A 19,744-nucleotide genomic window follows, 5' to 3' on the forward strand; every position below is an offset into this window, starting at 1 on the left:
AACATCCAGTTACAGGCAATATTTGTACCGGAAAAGAGAACACCCTAGCAGACATGTTAAGCAGAACCACCTTGGATGCTCACGAATGGATGCTACACCCGACATCTTCAAGACCATCACAAAGAAATGGGGAATGCCACAAATAGATCTATTCGCTTCCCTCTCAATCACCAGCTCAAAAATTCTGCACAAGGACATTTCACCCACTTGCATGGAAGGTGGATTCGCCTCCTTCAGCTGGAAAGGTCTGACAGCATATGCATTTCCACCTCTTCCCTTGATACACAAGGTATTACTGAAAATCAAAGAGGAACGCCCAAGGATAATCCTGATAGCTCGAACTGGCCAAGACAACACTGGTACCCATTGCTGAGGAGCATGTCTCAGGAGAAAATGTGGTCAATACCCTGATGCCTTTGATGTTAACTCAGAACAACTACAGCATCATGCATCCAAACCTAAAACTTTGCAACTGACTGCCTGGAACATCACATAGCAGCAACTAATCCAGATCTTTCCCAAAGGGTTAAAGACATTATCCTTGAAGCCCGCAGACCTTCAAAAGAAGGAACTATGCAGGAAAATGGAAAAGGTTTGTCATTTGGAGTGCTGAAAGAGGAAAAGATGTGTCAATATAGATATTGCTAACATTCTGGAGTATTTGGCAGAGCTTCTACATACAGGCCTGTCCTATTCCTCCATCAAGATACATGCATCAGCTATTTCAGCAGAATACAGCTTTGATCCACCTGTCTTTTCACATCCTCTACTCAGGCAGTTCCTCAGAGGGATCAAGAATGTAAAACCTCCTAGGAAACCACCATTACCAGCATGGGACTTGAACTTTGTGCTAGAAAAGTTGACACTCCCTCCGTTTGAACCAGCAGCAACAGCAGATCTACAGCACCTGTCATGGAAAACTGCTTTCCTACTGGCAATTACCTCAGCAAGGAGGGTTTCTGAACTACAGGCCTTAATGGCAGTACAACCCTTCCTAATCTTCCATCAAGATAGGGTGTCCATGAGAACTAATCCTACATTTATGCCTAAGGTGGTATCCAGAGTGTCTTTAAACCAGGCAATCCACCTACCTACCTTCTTCCCCAATCCACAAAACAGAGGGGAAAGAATGCTGCATACCTTGGATGTACACAGACAGCTACGCTACTACCTGGACAGAACCAAAAGTAACAGAAAAACTGACCAGCTTTTTGTAGCCTATGCAACAGGAAGAGAAGGAAAAGCAATTTCCAAACAGACAATCTCCAAATGGATAGGAAATTGCATAAGATTCTGTTACTCCTACCATGGAAAACCAACTCCACAGAACATAAGGCCTCATTCTACAAGGGCTACAGCCACTACCACAGCTTTCTTACGAGGAGTGGCAACCAAGGACATTATTGAGGCGGCTACTTGGACCTCCGTGCATACATTTGCCAAGCATTATAATTTACCTCTGTATTCTAGATCCCGAGCAGGGTTTGCCACTGCTGTACTGCAAGGGATCCTAACCACACCATAATTTTTCTTCCTCCTCCCCTAGTTGGCTATGGTATTCTACCCATTTGTTATGACTGCAGATGCATCCATGAAGGACATAGTACAGTTTTGTACCTACCATAAATGTAGATGTCCGAACTGGATAGCATCTGCAGTCAGGATTACCCTCCCTCCTTCCCTCTGTGGTACTCCTAGGGTATTTACCCTCCAAATAGCTAGCTGGGGGGGGGGGGTCTCTTATGGTGTATTTGTTTGTATATATGTACATACATGCTTATTTTTTTGTGTTTGCCTTCTATCTTTTTGGAAACATTGGCATTTATCCAAAATTTAGCCTTCCAAGAGGGCAACTGGCATCTGGGGCAAGAAACACTGAGGAAAATGGCGTCGGCTGATGCCTTTATACCCGAAGACCAGCAGAGATGACGTCGGGTGAAGTGCTACATCAGCCGAAGCCGGACCCAGACTTTGGAATCCGGCCGACCGAAGGGCTGCCTGACGACAGGACAACCCATTTGTTATGACTGCAGATGCTATCCAGTTCGGACATCTACATTTATGGTAGGTACAAAACTGTACTTTTCGGAGCTACAGGCCCTCATGGCTGTGTAACCATTCATCATTTTCCATCAGGACAGAGTTTCCTTACGAACCAATCCTACCTTTATGCCAAAGGTAGTATCCAGTGTAGCTTTGAATCAGACTATCCACTTACCTACCTTTTATCCTAATCCACAAAACAAAGGGGAAAGACTACTACATTCCTTGGACATTCACAGACAACTTCGTTACTACTTGGACAGAACAAAGCCATTCAGGAAATCTGAGCAACTCTTTGTGTCCTATGCTGTAGGTGCTCAGGGAAAGGCTATTTCCAAACAGACAATTTCAAAATGGATAGCCCACTGCATACGCTTTTGTTACTCATTTCATGGAAAAACTGTGCCTGCATGAATCAGATCCCACTCTACCAGAGCCACAGCTACCTCTGCAGCCTTCCTCAAGGGGGTCCCTACCAAGGACATTTTGGAAGCAGCCACCTGGAGTTCAGTGCACACTTTCTCCAAGCACTATCACCTCCCACTATACTCAAAATCTAGAGCGGGCTTTGCCACAGCAGTCCTGCAAGGCATCCTAGCCCCTCCTAGTTCCACTTAGTGCCTACCACCCTTACTTAGCTTTGGGATTCTACCCATCTGTTATGACTGCAGCTGTATGCACGATGAACATAGTACAGTTTTGTACCTACCATAAATGTAGATGTTCGAGTGCTCATACAGCTGCAGTCCAGGTTTCCCTCCCTCCATCCCCTCTTAGGACAGGCCTTATGAAACACTTTTCATATAACCTTTTTGGGGTATTCTTTTATGGTGTATTTGCTTGTAACTACTGTTTTTTGATTTATCAACATTGCATCTTTGCATAACATTATGTTTGCCTTCCTTCTGGGGGCATCTGACATCTGGGGCAAGAAAAACTGAAGAAAATGGCGTTGGCTGCCTCTTTTATACCCCTGCCACACTGACGTCAGGGAAGAAGCGACGACAACCGACGCCGGACCTAGACTTTGGAATTCGGCCGACCGTGGTCCCGCCTGATGGCAGGATAACCCATCTGTTATGACTGCAGCTGTATGAGCACTCGAACATCTACATTTATGGTAGGTACAAAACTGTACTTTCTTCGTGTTTCACTGTTGCAGTCATTACATCTGGGCAATCCTGCTGGCAGGTTGCCCTCAGTCAGCCTGAATTCCAAAGTCCTGGGTCCTGCGTCGGCTACTGCCGCCCCTTCCCTGACATCAGGTCGTCAGGGGTATAAAAGATGCGGCCAACGCCATTTTCTTTAGTCTTTTTTGCCGCACAGTGCCCGGTCGGCCGACTCCTGAGATTTTCGTGTTCGAATTTCAGATCCGAAGTCTTCAATAAAGCTAAGTACCCCATTGGGGAAACTTTTTTCTTGCTCCAGACCAATGTCAGAAAAAGTAAATAATTGTATTTCTTGTGGAAAGCAAATACCTCATAAGGACTTTCATTTTTACTGTGCTCCTTGCCTAGGTCCTGATCATGTTTCTGGTTGTCGGTTTTGTGCTAGAATTAATCAACGCACTATTAAACGTCGGTATGATTTTGCTTTAAACTATTTTGGACGCTGGTTTAATTATCCAGAAATGTCGTCGGATAGCCATCCGACTACCGGAGTTCACAAAAAACGCAAAGAAAAGGAGAGAGATAGACAACCGAGGCCCAAAACCGATGACAAAGCTTCTCCTAAGCCAGTCGCTGGTTCGCCGGTTCTCATTGAGGCGCTTTCGCAGCCCTTGACGCCCGCTACTTTAGAGTCGCAGGCCGCTACTGACTCCCACATGGAGTCGGCCATGCCGCTGGAAACTCAAGGTATTGGAGCCTCGGATACAATTCCTTCAGATGGGTCCAGAGCTGCTGAGCAGGTACCGGCTTCTGAGGGTGTATTCAGACCTAAACATCTTTACATTAAACCAACCTCAGCTTCAAAGGCAAAGACTAAAGCACCTTCTAAAGCAAAGAAACAAGCTCAAGAGCCACGTGGACAGGCCTCTATGCCCAAAAAACAGATGCTCAAAATGGCCGAAGACTTAATTACCTTGATCAGGGGTTCCCATCCCCCTCCTGATAAGAGGCCTAGGCAAGAGACTGACTATGAATCTTCAGATCAGGTTTCTATTTCTTCTGATTCCTCTTCTGATCAGGAATATTCTCTTCCCCCTATGAGGATTCTGATGCTGAAGAATCTATTCCTTCAGCTTCTCCTCCAGAGGACTATTCTTTTGGGGAAACCTTGCATACCATGAGGGAGCATTTCCACTGAGAGAGCCAAGATTTTTCAGAATCTAAAAAGAGGCTCAGGGATTTCCTTTTACTACCTCAACACAGGCCACTAGCCATTCCACCTGTGTTAGATATTGTAAATGATGTGTTTTCGGAGTCTAGTCTTACCCCTAACTCCTTACCTCCAGCTCCTGTTAAGCCTGACAGATACTACAGGGTTCCTGACTCTCATAAATTCCTTTTTAAAAACCCTGCTGCAAACCCAGAAACTATTTCACAGGGTCCCAAAGGAAAAAACCCTACCCCCTTTGACAGAGATTCTAGGGCACTGGATAGATGGGGAAAAAAGGTTTACACATCTGCTACCTTGGCTATAAGGGCCTTAAACTGTCAGTTTCATATGCTCAAATATCAACAACATGTCATGGCATTGCTTAAACAGAAAATGTTATTAAACTCTGAATGTGCAGAAAACAAGGAAATGCAGGATTTATTGCATGCAGCTGAACAAGTTGGAAAGCATACTTTGCAATGTGGTTTTGATTCTTTGGAGGCCTGCAGGGCCGTAGTTACGGGTTCTGTAATTAGGAGGCATGCTTGGTTACAGGAACAGAATCTGCCTGATCATGTCAAAGTTAAATTATTAGATGCACCTTTACAGCATGATACTTTGTTTGGTATTAAGGCAGAGGAGGTGTTAAAGAAAATGGAGGACAAAGCTAAATCTATGCAAACTGTCAAAAAGATTTTTTACAAGTACAGCCACCTAGGTTTAGTAGACACTGGCCTACAAAGAATTGGTCCTTTCTTGTGTCAGACAGACCTCAAAGGGGCAGACCCAGACGCCCTAGAGGCAGAACCCAGGTGCAAGGTTCCTACAGGTCAAAGCAATGGGGTGCTTCTACCTCCAAGGTTGGAGAGGACAATTCACAACCATACAGGAAACAGTCCCAATGACTTTCCCCTGCCTTCACCAAGCACTTATCTCCTGGCAGCACCCTTAGGGGGAAAATTAGCACTTTTTTCTCAAAATTGGCACATTATAACCCAGGACAAGTGGGTTCTAAATATCATGTCACAGGGGTACAAGTTCCATTTCCATACCCTGCCAAAGGCAAACGGCTGGCCAGATCTGCCAAAAAATCAATGGGCAGAGGCACAAAAACAGGTCTCATCCCTCATGGACATGGGGGCCATTCAGCAAGTACCAGAGCAAGAGCAGGGACAAGGATTTTACTCAAGACTGTTTTTGGTACCCAGAAAGGACAAGGCCTGGAGACCAATACTGGACCTATCTATTCTGAACACATTCCTGGATATACCAAAATTCAAGATGATGACTTTGCAGCAGCTTCTGCCCATGCTGGGCAAGAACGCTTAGCTGGTGACTATAGACCTAAAAGAGGCATACCTGCATGTCCCAATCAGACAATTATGCAGAAGATACCTCAGATTCAAGGCTGGCTCAATGCATTACCAATTCTCTGCACTGCCCTTTGGCTTATCTACTGTGCCCAGGGTCTTAACAAAGTGCCTGGCACCAGTAATTGCATTCTGCAGACAAAGAGGTTCTAGGAAAAAGCTGCTATCTCTTAATTCACTTCCAATAATTTCAAACTTTATTTTTAACTAAGGTGCTTGCTCTTGTACCTTTTAATTTTATGTTTATCTCAGCAATGTCCAGACCTTTCAAGATTTATTTCCATCACCTGTGGTCAGCTTGTTTCCATGGAAAGTAAAAACAGAATGTTTAGCTATCCCCAGCTGCAGACTTCTCAATTCACACAAAAAATATTTGCTAAAGGAAAACTTTTCATTACTTTCTCACTGTTGTCTTATTTTTAAAGCCCACTCACTTTCACAAAAAATCATGTTATTATATTAAGCCAAGGGCATTAATCCAGGCATTCATCTATGCAAAAATAAGGACAAATACCTCATCTCTACCTATGCTGTAATCAGCACACTTTTACACCCCATCCCCCAGCCAAATAACCCAAGTTTACAGCACACTAACTTAAACATATTTTTCTGAAGCCTTTCTTCTCTTTTTACATTTTAATACCTACATTTCTCAAAACCCAAAAAGAAAAACAAAGTACTTGTTTACTTTAGTATCTTTATCACATACAATTATCACTGAAAAATGCTTTACTATGTAACATGCAATTTATGTCATGAAATGTTTTATTGAGATACTAAGAACAAAAAATATTGTTACTTTATTTTTTCTCTCCTTTTATTGTCCTTCCAAATATTAATGAAATGAAGTAGAGTTTATATTTTTCCATCTCTCCACAAGTTTAACAATGTCAACAAAATTGCAATCTCCCTCATCTACTTTTTCTTGTAGAGCCATATTTCATAAATGTGATTGATACATTATAATCTCACATTTGTTGACTATTTGCTGTTTTGCTGGTCTTCTTCCTGTTCATTTCCATCTCCCAACTCCAGACACCAGTTCATGTCCAAGGTACTTCTGATTCTTCTAGTCAACTCCTGTGCTTTTTTTCTGTATCTCAAACATTTACCTTTAGAACATTGGAAAATGATTCACTGGAAAACTCTCTCAATGAGGTGTATTATCAGAAGAATGAGAAGAAGAGTCCTCTTCTGTTTATGTCTCACTTTTTGTTGGACAAACTTTTGTATTTCCTCCTTAGTCTGTTCTGCATCAAAAAATGAATTTGATCCTCCAGGAAAAAAAATATTCTGAAGACAGCTGGATACAGCAGCTTAACTCTCATACCTCCCTCTCAGCAGTCCCTGATAGCTGGGATAAGTTTGCTTTTCCTTATGCTTGGTGTACAGTGAAAAATAATTTCCCACAAACATACTATTGTCTCCAGTTTTTAATAATTTGCACTTCTGTCAGAGTTTTGTCAGGATCAACTCTTTTTGCTGGTATGATTGCATCTTTACTCACACAGGTCTTGGCTGCTTTCTCGTGGTCAGGTTTGGAGCATACACATGATGTGCTCTTTCAATTAACAAACCCTGCTGTGGAATACCAGTTCAGTCCAGTCCAGGTTGCTTGCTTGTGCTCTCACAAAATTCATATAATCTGTTCCTTCCAGTTTCTCTGGTACAGAAGAAAATTGTAAGTTTTTTTTCTGTGTGATCTGTCCTCTATCATTTTTTTAAATAGATTTTCTTGAGCAGTCTCAAACTTATCCAGCCATTTCTTCATTTCAACCCCTGGTTTTGCAGTTTTATCAGTTCATCTGAATAGTTGTTTAAAGTGTCTTCCATGTTTTTCCGGCCTTTTGTTAAAGTTATCATTTATTTTAATCAGCTCTGTGCTCATTTGATTTATTTGTCCTCTAAATTACTGGAAGCCAGCTCTTGCACCAAAGCTGGAACTTGAACTAATTTTGGATGAACAGCTGCAGGACTCTTTCTAGTCAGTGTTTCCCAGTTATCGCTTTATTCCCCATCACACCTCCAACATTTTCTGTCTACCTGAGGAAAAATTCTCTGGAGTCTACTTGGGGTACAAGAATATCTGTGTAAACATTTTCAAGCAATAATCCAAAATAATCTAGCTTGTGTTGCATATTTGGGAGACATACATATATCCTCCCATTGTTTCTTTGTGAATTGTTCATCCAATCTCTTTTCCCAATCCTCTATAAGCTCCTCTGATTGACTCTTATTGTTATCATGTAATATTTTATATGCCCTACTAATTATTCCTTTTTTAATCGCAGCTTCTGTTCTAGATTCTACTAAAACCTCTACCAGTGTTGACCTTTTGTTTAGGACCCCCCCCCCATTTCTCTTTCTTTGCCTATACTCTGATATCAATCCTTGATAGGTAAGGCAATCTCTAACCTGCAGTCCAAATAAATTCTTGACATCTTCCAATTCTGTCATCTTTCCATCTCTAGTTATTTGCTCCCAGTACATTGGTTCCTTTGCCAGTTTTCTCCAGTAAATTCCAACCCCCTCTTGCCTGTTGTCTATATCCATAATTGCGATCATCCCTAAAGGCAGAATCTCCTTTCTCCATTCCTGTATTGTCTTAACTCTTAGAATACTTTCTGCTGCTTTATAGATATAATATTCTTTATGATTATCGTCATTCTCCTTAAAGGCTTGTATCCAAAATCCCAATCTCTCCTTGTTTCTTGAGGCCCCCTCCATTTCATCATCATCATCCCTTTCCACTTTGAATTATGGTTTTCTGCTTCTGCTGTGCATAGGAACTTTAGCTATGTAGCTCTGAAATACCCTTGCAAGTCAGGTAATCCCAATACACCCTGTTCTACTGGAAGAATCAGCTTATCTCACTCGACTCTTCCTATCTTCCCATCCCAGACAAAGTCCTTCATCTCTTTATTAATTGCTATCCACAACTTCTCCTCTGGTTGATAAAAATATCCCCGACCTGTGTATAAGACTAATGGGACTAAAAACACTGCTTGTATCTTACTATCCATATCCATATAACAACGCTTCCATTTTCTCAGTATTTGTATTATCTTTTCTTTAGTCTCTTTTCACATATCCTTAGCTGCCACACCAGAATCATTTTAATCCATATTCTTGAATACTTTATCATTTTATCATGTCCCCATAAATATTGGTATTACTGAACCAATTCATATGTGGGTTCATGATTTACAGCTATTGCCTGTGTTTTAGCTTCATTAATTTTGTATCCCGAAAAGATTTGAAACTGTCTCAAAATGTTCCACAGCGCTATAATATCTCTTTCTGGTTTTGTCAGGTATAAAATAATATCATCTGCAAAGAGAGCCAGAATTTCATGACTACAATACTAATTCTATCCTTGAATATCTGAGTCCCTTATTTTCTTTGCTATTGGTTCTAAATATGATGCAGATAACAAAGGGGAAAGGGAACACCCCTGCCTGGATCTCTACTCAAGCAGAAATTAACAGAGAGGACCCCACCCACTTTAATTGTCACCTCCAATCCCTCATATATCCTGTTAGTCAGCCTTTTAATTTTTTTTCAGGAAATGCAAATGCTTCCATTGCCCTGCTCATAAAGTCCCAGCTTACTGTGTGAAATGGTTTCTCTGCATCAAGACCTACATTCTGCTTCTGTCTGGGTCATCGATGTTCTGCTAATGTTGTCAAATGTTTGCATCCCCTCCACAAAACCACATTGATATACACGCGCACACACACACACACACATATATATATATATATATATATATATATCAGTTTTGACATTACTTTTGTCATTTGTTTAGCCATTATATACATGAACCCTTTATAATCATTGTTCAGTATTGAAATGGGCCTGTATGAAGCTGAATCTGATAGATTTTGACCCTCTTTAGGTATTATAGCTACCACTGCTTTCTTCCAGGATGTTTGTACTTCTCCTCTTCTTAAAATACTGTTAAACAAAACCTTCCGGATCTTTATCAGTTTTGCCCTCCTAGGTTCCAAACTTCCACAGGAATGCCATCTATTCCTAGGAACTTTCCTGTAGATTGTTTGTACATCACAATTTTTATCTCATTTCCTCCTTTCCTAACTGTTAGTAATTGAGCCTCATCTACCTTTACTTGTCATATTTAATTCTTCCATAAACATTTCCATTTTTATCTTTTCTTGGTTCCATATTTCTCTGCTTTATGCAGACTTTCATAGAATTTCCAAAATATTTCTAATACCTCTACATGATCTCTTGTTACCTTCCTTGTTGTAGGCTTCATAAGCTTGTCAACAGCCCTTTATACTTTCTGTTGCCTGAGTTGTTGTGATAAAAGTTTTTGTGCTCTAGTGTTATTATCAAAAAACAGTTGCTTAACAGCAAACTGTCTAAACTCATGTATATTACCAAGAGTAATCCCTTATTTTCTGCATAGCATTCTTCAGTGGATCCTCTTGTTCTGTGAGAATCCCCTTATTCTTCAGTACTTCAACATTTGCCAGTTCTAAATAATTCTTGTTACTTCTTAACCGTAGCTCCCTTTCTTTTATTTCCACCCAGTTTTTAAATTCCACTGTAATTTTCTCCCAATCCCTAGCTATATTTTCAGAAGTAATTTCTATCTTCTCGAATGCCTCCTCAATCATCTCCACTACCTATTCCTTAAATTCTTCTCTTTTCAACAGATAGGAGGGAAAACACCAGTGTCTTGTTTTTATTTCATTACTCCTATGTTTTTATTTTAGTTATTATTGGTGCATGATCTGAAGTAATTTTGGGGTGTTTAACAAGACCTTCAATTAAATGTACATGTTCCTGTGAAATGTAAATTCTGTCTAGTCTTTCCCAATTTTTATATCTTGGGGAATAATATGTAAATTCACATCTTCCATTTCAAATATTTTCATTTTTTTCAACAATATACCCTTCTTTGTTTTATTTTTTCTTCTAGGCCCCCAGATACATCTTCACTGTTGCAAATCAAATTCCAGTCCCCACCTATAAGTAATAGTCCTTGCTGAAACCTGATAATTTCTCCCAGGAATTTTCTTAAGCTCCATTATACCAGTTTTAAGTGGAATATAAATATGTGCCAGTGTACTCCTCTTCCCTTACCAGTGGCCCCTTAGCACTATAAATCTGCCATTATTATCTTTTTTATCCTCTTCTGTCACTGTTGCAGCTTCTCTTGCAATTAATACAAGTACTTCTCTTTTCCTTTGTCCCAGATATTTCACCGAATAACCACCCTGAAAACCTATCTTTATAAAATTATGGATGGCACAGTGGTGCAGTGGTAGCGTTATCGCCTCACAGCAAGAGATTCTCCGGTTCGATTCTCGGCTGAGGTGCCTTCTGTGTGGAGTCTGCATGTCCTCCCTGCGCTCGTGTGGGTTTCCTTCGGGTACTCCGGTTTCCTCCCATGTTACAAAGACATGCATCTGGAGTGTTTCTACCCAGGCCTCCACTGAAAATAGGCTTTGTTCCAAGTCAGACTTTCCCGGTAAACAGATGTGAAATAAAAAAAAAATTCACATGTTCAGTTCTTTCCAAGTGTGTCTCCTGTAGCAAGCTATTTGTACTCTACATTTTTAATATAATTCACTATTCTTTCTTTTTTGTATTTATTTGTGAGACCATTGACATTTAAAGACATTACAGAAACCACCATTGTATTAAAAAGTTATTATTCCCACTTTTTATGTATAACACCTTTTTTAACTGTCTACTTCCAGCTTTTGTGTTACATGCATGCACTGGCAAGTTGAACTTTTATATAGCTGTTTCTTGTCATATCCATTTGAGCCTACGTCACATCTTACAAAACTTTTTGTTTTAGTGAAAGCCCTCAAACAAACAAACACCCAATACCTCCCAAAAACCTATTAATTTAATAGTAATACACAAAACTATGTACATCTTTAAATTCTGACATTTTACCCTCTTAATAGGAACAAATGTCCAAAACTGACAGCCACACTCAGAAACTTGAGTTAAAGCAAAAGACGGGTTATCCATGCTAAAACAAATGGTGCAGCTTGTGCTTCTAAAAAGTGCAAACTGGTCTTGTCTTATCTTTATAGCTGTCCCAGCTGGGAAAACCCCTTAATGCTTTCAGAGAACATTTTCTCCTAGCCAGTTTCTCTTTTCTTCCCCCCCCCCAGCCAACCACTCTCCGCCAGAATGTAACCAGTTTCACTTTATCAGATTGTCTCCATGGAGACATAGGTAACAGGTACAGAATTGCCACTAAGCATACATTCATTTGCTGGAAAAAGCCTCACAATATTCAGTATTCTTTTTCATTTACTTGTTTTCTCTCAATACTTGTTACTAAATCAATCTAAGATCCCTAATCTAGTCATTCTCCCATGCATGAATGAGAAAAGGCACACCACTTTTTCTCTGTCATGCTCTCCCAACCAGGCCTTTTTTACATTGCAGTGCCTACACCTCTTAAAACTGAACAATAAGAAAGAGAGAATGGAGAAAGAAAGGGGGGGGGAGAACAGCAACACCGATTTACAATACCCATTACACTTACAAATAACTGCAAAAACTTTACTTTATAGCATGCAAGGAAAACCATACACCACAAAATATTGAGAAAAAATGTTTTATTTACTTTCAGTTAAGTTTTTCCCCTCTCTTCCCCTCCCCAAAACATTTTCCAAACATTAATGACATGAAGTAGGGGATATACTTTAGAGTCCCCCACAAGTCCAGCAGATTCTGAAAAAGACCAATATTTCCAGATTTTCATGTTCTGTCATATTTCACAAATATAATTATTGCACTATAATCCCAAATTAAGTTACTGGTTTTATTACTGTTCATGTCCATCTCCCAAATCCTGTATCTGCTTCATTTCCAATGCACTCTCTATTCTTCCAGTCAACTCTCATGCTCCCTTCCTTCTCCCCAACATTTCCCGCTGAAACAGTGGAAAAGGTTTCACAGGTGCAGTCTCTCTGTGGTCTTTATTACCAGAAGAACAAGAAGCAGAATCTCCTTCTGTTTCACAGCTCACTTTTTGTTGACAAATTTTGTATTTCCTCCTTAGCATGTACTTCATCAAAAAATGATTTTGTCCCTCCAGGGAAGAATACTTTGAAGAGAACTGAGTACAGCAGTTTGCATCTCACACCAGCATCTTGACATTCCCTGAATAGTGGAATGAATTTATTCACCTTCTGCCTGGTGTGCAATGAGTAATCATTCTCCACAAAGTCTCCTACTTTTAGTACTTTGTCCTTCTGTCACAGTTTTGTCAGAATCAACTCCTTCTGCTGGTAGGATTGGATCTTTACTATTAAAGGTCTGTGTTGCTTTCTCATAGCTAGGTTTGGGGCATACACATAATGTGCCCTTTCAACTAACAGCTCCTCCTGTGGAATACCAGTCCACTTGCTTATTTGTGCTTTCATAAAATTAATGCAGTCTGTTCCTTCCAGCTTCCCTGGTATAGCTGAAAATCTCAAGTTTTCCATGTGTGCTCTGTCCTCTAATTCTCTTCCTGAGCAGTCTCATATTCAGCCAGCCTTTTCTTAATTTCAACCTGATTTCTGCAGCTCTATCACCTCACCTTAATATATGTTTAAAGCTTCTTCCATTTTTTCCAGCCGTTTGTTGTTTGTGTTGATATACTCCATCAGTGTTTTGTTTACTTTAACCAGGTGTGTGAGCAGTTGTCTTATATCTTCCTTTAGGTTACTGGAGGTCATGGCTGGAGGTTGCATAGCTTTTTGCTGAACAGCTGCAGAACCTTCCTCAGTCAGTGTTTCTTCCTCACTTTTTGTAACTTATTTTTCCAGGTGCTCTGTATTTCTTTTTTCCCTGGCATCCAGGCAGTACACTTACTAGCCAGTTACTGAAATTTAACCATAAACACAAACGTTTACTGGCCTTCTCTGTTCAGTTTCTATTTTCACCCTGGAAGAGCTAGAGTTAAGCTGTTACTCAATGTGCAAACATCTTGAAAGTGTTGTTATATTCGATGTTCTTTTTTATTTTTTCTTTCTCTTAAAACGTGTTACTAGATAAAACCAAGAGCCTTAATCCAGTCATTTTTTCTTGTATCATACTGTTTTGAACAGACCTTTCTTCTTCTTCTTTTTTTTAACATTGCGTTTTTTTTTAGATTGCAGTGCCTTAAAATTGAACAAGGAGAAAGAGAAAAAAATGGGGAAAAAAAACAGGTCACCTGTTTACTTTAGTATCCCCATTACACTTAAAATAATTGAGAACATTTTACTTGATAGCATGCAGGTATGCACTATACAAATGTTACTGTTGAGAACAAAAATTTGTTTTGCTTACAGTTAACTTTACAGTTAACTCTTTCCTTCCTCTTCCCCTCTCCTAAGTGTTCCTCCACCCATTAATGTCATGAAGTAGGGCTTATGCTTTAGAGTCCCCTACAAGTTTACAGGTTAGGTGTTGACATAATGGTTAAGGTAGTTACCTCACAGACAAAAGGAACATGGTTTGAATCTCACCTTGGGATGCTTGGCTAAGCTTAAAAAGGCCCCCTGGGGTCATTAGCCTAGGAATCACATATGAACAAAGTCAAAAAGGTTAATTATTTCCAGGTTTTCTTGTTCTGTCGTGTTTCACAAATACAATTAATGCTGTATAGTCCCACATTTATTTGTCAATTTCTGAGTTGCTGTTTTTATTCTTGTTTATCTCCATCTCCCAAATACAGTTTCTGCTTCCTTTCCAACTTACTCTCAGTTCTTCTAGTCAACTCTTGTGCTTTTTTTCTGTCTTGCAAGCCTTTTCTGTTGAAGCACTGGAAAAGGTTTCACTGGCACACTCTCTCTCTCTGTGGTCTTTATTTCCAGAAGAACAAGAAGGTGAATCTCCTTCTGTTTCATAGCTCACTTTTTGTTCGGCAAACTTTTGTAGTTCTTCCTTAACATGTTCTGCATCAAAAGTTGATTTTGTCCCTCCAGGAAAGAATATTCTGAAGATAGCTGGATACAGCAGTTTGAATCTCATGCCTGCAATGTGTTGCACCAAAGCTGGAGCTTGCACTGCTTTTTGCTCAACAGCTGCAGAATTCTTCCCAGCCAGTGCTTTATCCCCTCCTTTTGTGGTTGATTTTCTTTCAGGTTCTCTGAATTATTTATTTTTTTTTTTGCTGGGATGCAGACAATTGTTATTAAAATTAAAGTGTTACTTTCAGATCAGACTCATCCAGTATTCTAGGACTGAAACTCTCCATTGTACTCTGGACAACACTGAGTCAGCAAAATACTTGGCAAGAAGTTGCACCAATCACAATCATAATATAAGGAGTCATGAGCAGCTAGAGATCACCTCTATTTTCTTGTTACATCTACCATGGTTAACAACTTGCAGACCAGTCAGCACCTCCTCTTAGATAGAAGAAGTGAGCACCTTGCATCAGTTGGGTATGTCTTTTAGAAAAACCTTCTTGAGTTTTGACTTCACATGTTCCCTCAACCTGTTGAGGAAAGGATGCTTGCATCTCTGAGTTTTTTAAGCAGTAACCCACGTCTGTGTGCGGGTAATGCTAGATTTACCCACGGTTGGTTTGGTTTGGTCACAAGGCAGAAGCCCGAGTGGCCAAACAAAGACAACCGTGGGTAAATCTAGCATTACCCACACCCAGACATCAATTATTGCTATTATACAATGACATTATTTAAGAAAAAAAAAATACTTACTTTTCTTAAATAATGCCTTTGTATAATACCTGCTTGGTGCCCTTCCGCGGTTTTCCACTATCCTGGGGCTTTTTCTGATATACTGCGCATGCGTATGCTTACTCAGTACATCAGAGCTGTGTTGAGGAAGCAACGGAGAAAGGAAGATGTCCATTGCTTTTTTAAAGCTGTCTCGCTATGTTAAACGAGTTTAATATAGCGAGATATCTTTAGAAAAAGCAACGGAGAAAGGAAGATCTCCTTTCCATTTTTTGAAGCTATCTCGCTATGTTAAATGAGTTTAACATAGCGAGATATCTTTAAAAAAAGCAATGGAGAAAGGAAGATCTCCATTGCTTCTTTTTAAAGATATCTCGCTATGTTAAACATATAACATAGCAAGATTACAGCAATGGAAATCTTCCGTTCTCCGTTGCTACCTAACAGAAATAAAAAAAATCAAGACTTATACTAATGGAAAAAGTCCGGGAGACCGGACCTTTTTCCATTATTATAAGTCAGATTTACAACGGGCACTCTGGTTGGGCTGGCTAATCAGCATACAAATTTTGGAATACTAATCGGCAGTCATTGTATAATTAATAGTTTGCCACAGTAACATTACAGAGTAGTGGTATGGTGTAGGGAGGTGGTAAATTTCACTTGAAAATGCCCATGGAATCAACATGCATGCACTATTTGGAATATTTCTGAAGTACATTTAAGCAGCTGAGCTCCGTATTTGAGTATGTAACTCTTTTAATTTGTTCTGCCTGTTAACTTTACATGTAAGATGAGGAACGTTTGTTGTATAAGAATGCAGTGGAATGCATTGATCAAGAGCTGTATCAATTCCCCTGGCAAAATACGTTTCTTCCACCATTCTGCCAGCAGTAGTGAAAATGCACAGTCTAGGTCCTGAAACTCATTTGGCTAACTATATGGGGAGAAAGTAAATACTAGGTAAATAGAAGGGGTGTAATATGGTTGTTTGAACTAGATTCATCAAAACTTGAAAACATTTCCAGTAATTAATTTGTTTCAGAGTCATCATTTCTGTATCTAACGCATTTCATTAGAAAGTTTGCAGAAGCACAGCCACCTTCCTTCACTAGAATGGCAGAATTACCATAACTGTCTCTTGTTTCACCACATGCATTTTTCAAATTGCTCTTAACTGAATGATGTGAAGGAAGGGTTTTAACTGATGGTGTCTACAAATAGTTTCAACAAAAATTGAAATAATGTGTCATGTTTCTAATTTTCTTGCATGAGTTGTGAGACTATTGTGATCAAAGAAAATAGATTCATTCTTTTGTTTTCTATTTGATTTAGTCAAATTTATTTTAAGGGCCAGATGAAGGCAGTGTGTAAGTTAATGGGTCAGTTTGCAGAAATGTCATTTTTCCAAAACATTAAGTAATGTTTGATGGAGCAGAGTTCACTCTTTGATTTATTACATTAATTAAGAGTGTGTGGTCTACAAACTTCACTGCATGGCAATGAATCTGTTCCCACCAAAAGTTTTCAGTTTTTCGATGAATGCATTTTTTTGTGGAAGTGTTTTATATCCATTGTCTAATGTGCAATAGCAGTTCCTGATCAGTTTAGCTTGGATATAACTACCCGATGTCAGAATGGGTTCACTCAGTGAGCTGGTAAAAAGGCTAAAACTCACCAGTAATTTTTATTTACTGTACATTTTAAGAATGAATCACTGTGGAATAGGCATGAGTGAAGGTATCAGGGAATAAAATGACCATTTTATAACACGAAAATTAAGAAAATCCAAAAGCACTTGTGAAGCAGTCTGTCCAGTGTGAAATAAGCAATTTATTAAAAGGCCAGCAAAAACATAACGCTTCACTGCATTTTCTAACATTACAGATTGAAGATCTGTATATGCTGTGTGTGTCTCCTAGTAATTACATGGATGTTATTATTTACTATTTTTGAATCAATCATGTGTTTTCTTCTCAGACCAAATACCACAATCCAGTCACCAATATGAGTACCAAGAACAGAACCGACAACCAGAGCAACTAGTGATGCCAGTACCAACTGAAAGTAAGTCTGGACGTGTGTTTGTGTGTGTGTGTGTGTGTGTGTGTGTGTGTGTGTGTGTGTGTGTGTGTGTGTGTGTGTGTATCTGAAAGTTATCCAAACTGCTATTATACATTTAATTAAAATGTACAAATACTCGTAATTTCTTTCATTCTTTTATATTTGCAGATTGTGTAATTGAACATATCTTATTCTATGTTTCTTATTTTTTTCAGTTTTGTAATATTGTCATTTGACTATCCTGTTATTTCTAAATATTTACTATTTTAGGTCATTTCACTTCTGAAAATAGGCTTTGCACAGTAGGGTTAATCTTATCAAAAATATAAATATATAGGTACACAGGCTTCTACTAAGCTAACAACCACCAGGGTCTTTACAAGCCTAGCAGTGCAATCCAACCCAGTTTTGTCTCTGTCTCTGAGTTCCTTGGATGCCTGTATAAAAGGGTATCTTAGTAAAGAGGTAGCTAATGGTTATGTGAAGGGAGGGGATGTTAGTTGGGGATTAATTTACTTACTGTCAACTTTTGTCTTTCAGAGACATGAGGGCTCGGGGGGGGGGGGGGTTGTGAGTTCCCATCCAATGATCAAGGTTTGTTCTGAATAGGATCAGGGATGAACTCTGCTTCATGTAGATGGGGAGTTAATTTCATAGGATCATAGGAAGTTGCTAGGCTATTGGCCCTGAGGCCTTTACAAGCCTAGCCAAGAACTTAGCCCATTTATTTTTTGTTCCCCATCCGGTTATCCAGGTTGTGCTTAAAAAGGGTTAATGAGGTGCTCTGTTTGACGAGGAGAGGGAATATATTCCACAGAAGGGGGAGTCTCTGGGACACAAATCTGTCCTGCCAACAAGTCCTATTGATGTCACAGACCAGTTAGAGGTCTTGAGTGCAGGTTACTCGAGTGGAGCTTGACTTGCGGATATGCAGCAGTCCCCTCAAGGCGGGATCTGAGATTGCTTTGTATGGCAGACAGAGGTCACCTCTGAGGAAGCTGTATGAGACTGAGTAGAGGGAGAGGGGCTTTAGCCTATCTGAGTAGGGAAGATGTTTGAGGCCCTGGATTCTCCTGGTGAGGAATGTCTGTGGTCTCTCCAGCTGCTGCATGTGGTTTGTGAGGTACATGCCAAAAGGAGCGTTGTACTCAATAATGTGTCTTATAAGGGAAGAATACAGGGATGTTATGACCTCCTTGTTCCTGGATGAGATACTCTTACTAATGAGGAGGGCCCTGTAGAAAGCTTTCCATACAACAGAGACAATATGGTGGTCAAACGTCAGTTTGCTATCAACCTGGGTGCTCAAGTCCTTCATGACTGGTTACATGCTTAGGACTTTGTTATTAATGTGATAATTTGTGGGAACGTCACTCTCCCCAAAGGGGATGTTGATGCATTTTTTGGCATTCAGTTTGAGGCCATGTTTCTGGCACCAGTCATTTCTTTGGGTGAGACCCTCATGGAGGATTTTCACATCACTAGGGAAATTGATGACAGCAGCCAGCTTGCAGTCATCTGCAAACCTGGTCACCCGTAGCCTACTGGTTTTGGTCTTCCCCTCAGAAAAGTATATCCCAAACAACAGAGGCCCCAAGACCTATCCCTGGGGTACATCACTCATTAGTCTGCACCACTGAAGTCTACTGCTTGAGGTGGCTTCCCCTATTTTGACTAGGTGGGTTCTATCAGTGAGCCAGTTTGCTACCCATCTGGTAACATATGGATTGATGCCTAGTTGAGAGAGTTTATCTATTATACCTGAGTGGGGAATAGTATCAAAGGCTTTGGCCAGGTCAAGGTAGGTGATGTGCACCGTCTTCTCCTCGTCCATGGGACATAGTATAGGGATCCTTAAGGTACATATCGGTCCCCCCTGCAGGTTCTGTTTATGTTGCAATGTCAGGTCTTTGGATATAGTATTTCTGGTGTTGTTTGTCTTGCGGATATGCAAGAGATCCATTAAAGCTGGATCTGAGAACACCCTACATGCTATTGCCTCTCAGTAACCTGTATGAGACTGAGTACAGAGATAGGACCTTAAGGTGATCTGTGTAGGACAGGGTATTCATACCCTGGATTCTCCTAGTGAGAAACCTATGAGGGCTTTCCACCTGTTGCAAGTGCCTGGCTAGGTACATGCCAAAGGGCGCCTTGTACTCAATGACTGGGTCTGATGAGGGCCGGGTAGAGTAGTACTATTACTTCCTTGGACCTGGACCTTAGCTTATGAGCTGGGTGTCATAGAATGATTTTCTTACTATTTTAGCTACATGT

General features: G+C 40.1%; 1 protein-coding gene across 1 annotated transcript in view; it reads left to right on the forward strand.

Annotated features, from left to right (window-relative positions):
* The window catches only part of MFAP2 (microfibril associated protein 2), a 765,069-nt gene that overhangs the window by 440,914 nt on the left and 304,411 nt on the right, over positions 1 to 19,744 (forward strand). The window contains exon 5 of the mRNA XM_044061828.1: positions 17,384 to 17,470. Coding sequence (XP_043917763.1) covers positions 17,384 to 17,470 — 87 coding nt within the window. The remainder of the gene's footprint in view (positions 1 to 17,383; positions 17,471 to 19,744) is intronic.

This window comes from Protopterus annectens, chromosome 2.part0 (assembly GCF_019279795.1).
Source record: "Protopterus annectens isolate FY-2018-M chromosome 2.part0, PAN1.0, whole genome shotgun sequence".
Taxonomy (NCBI): Eukaryota; Metazoa; Chordata; order Ceratodontiformes; family Protopteridae; genus Protopterus; species Protopterus annectens.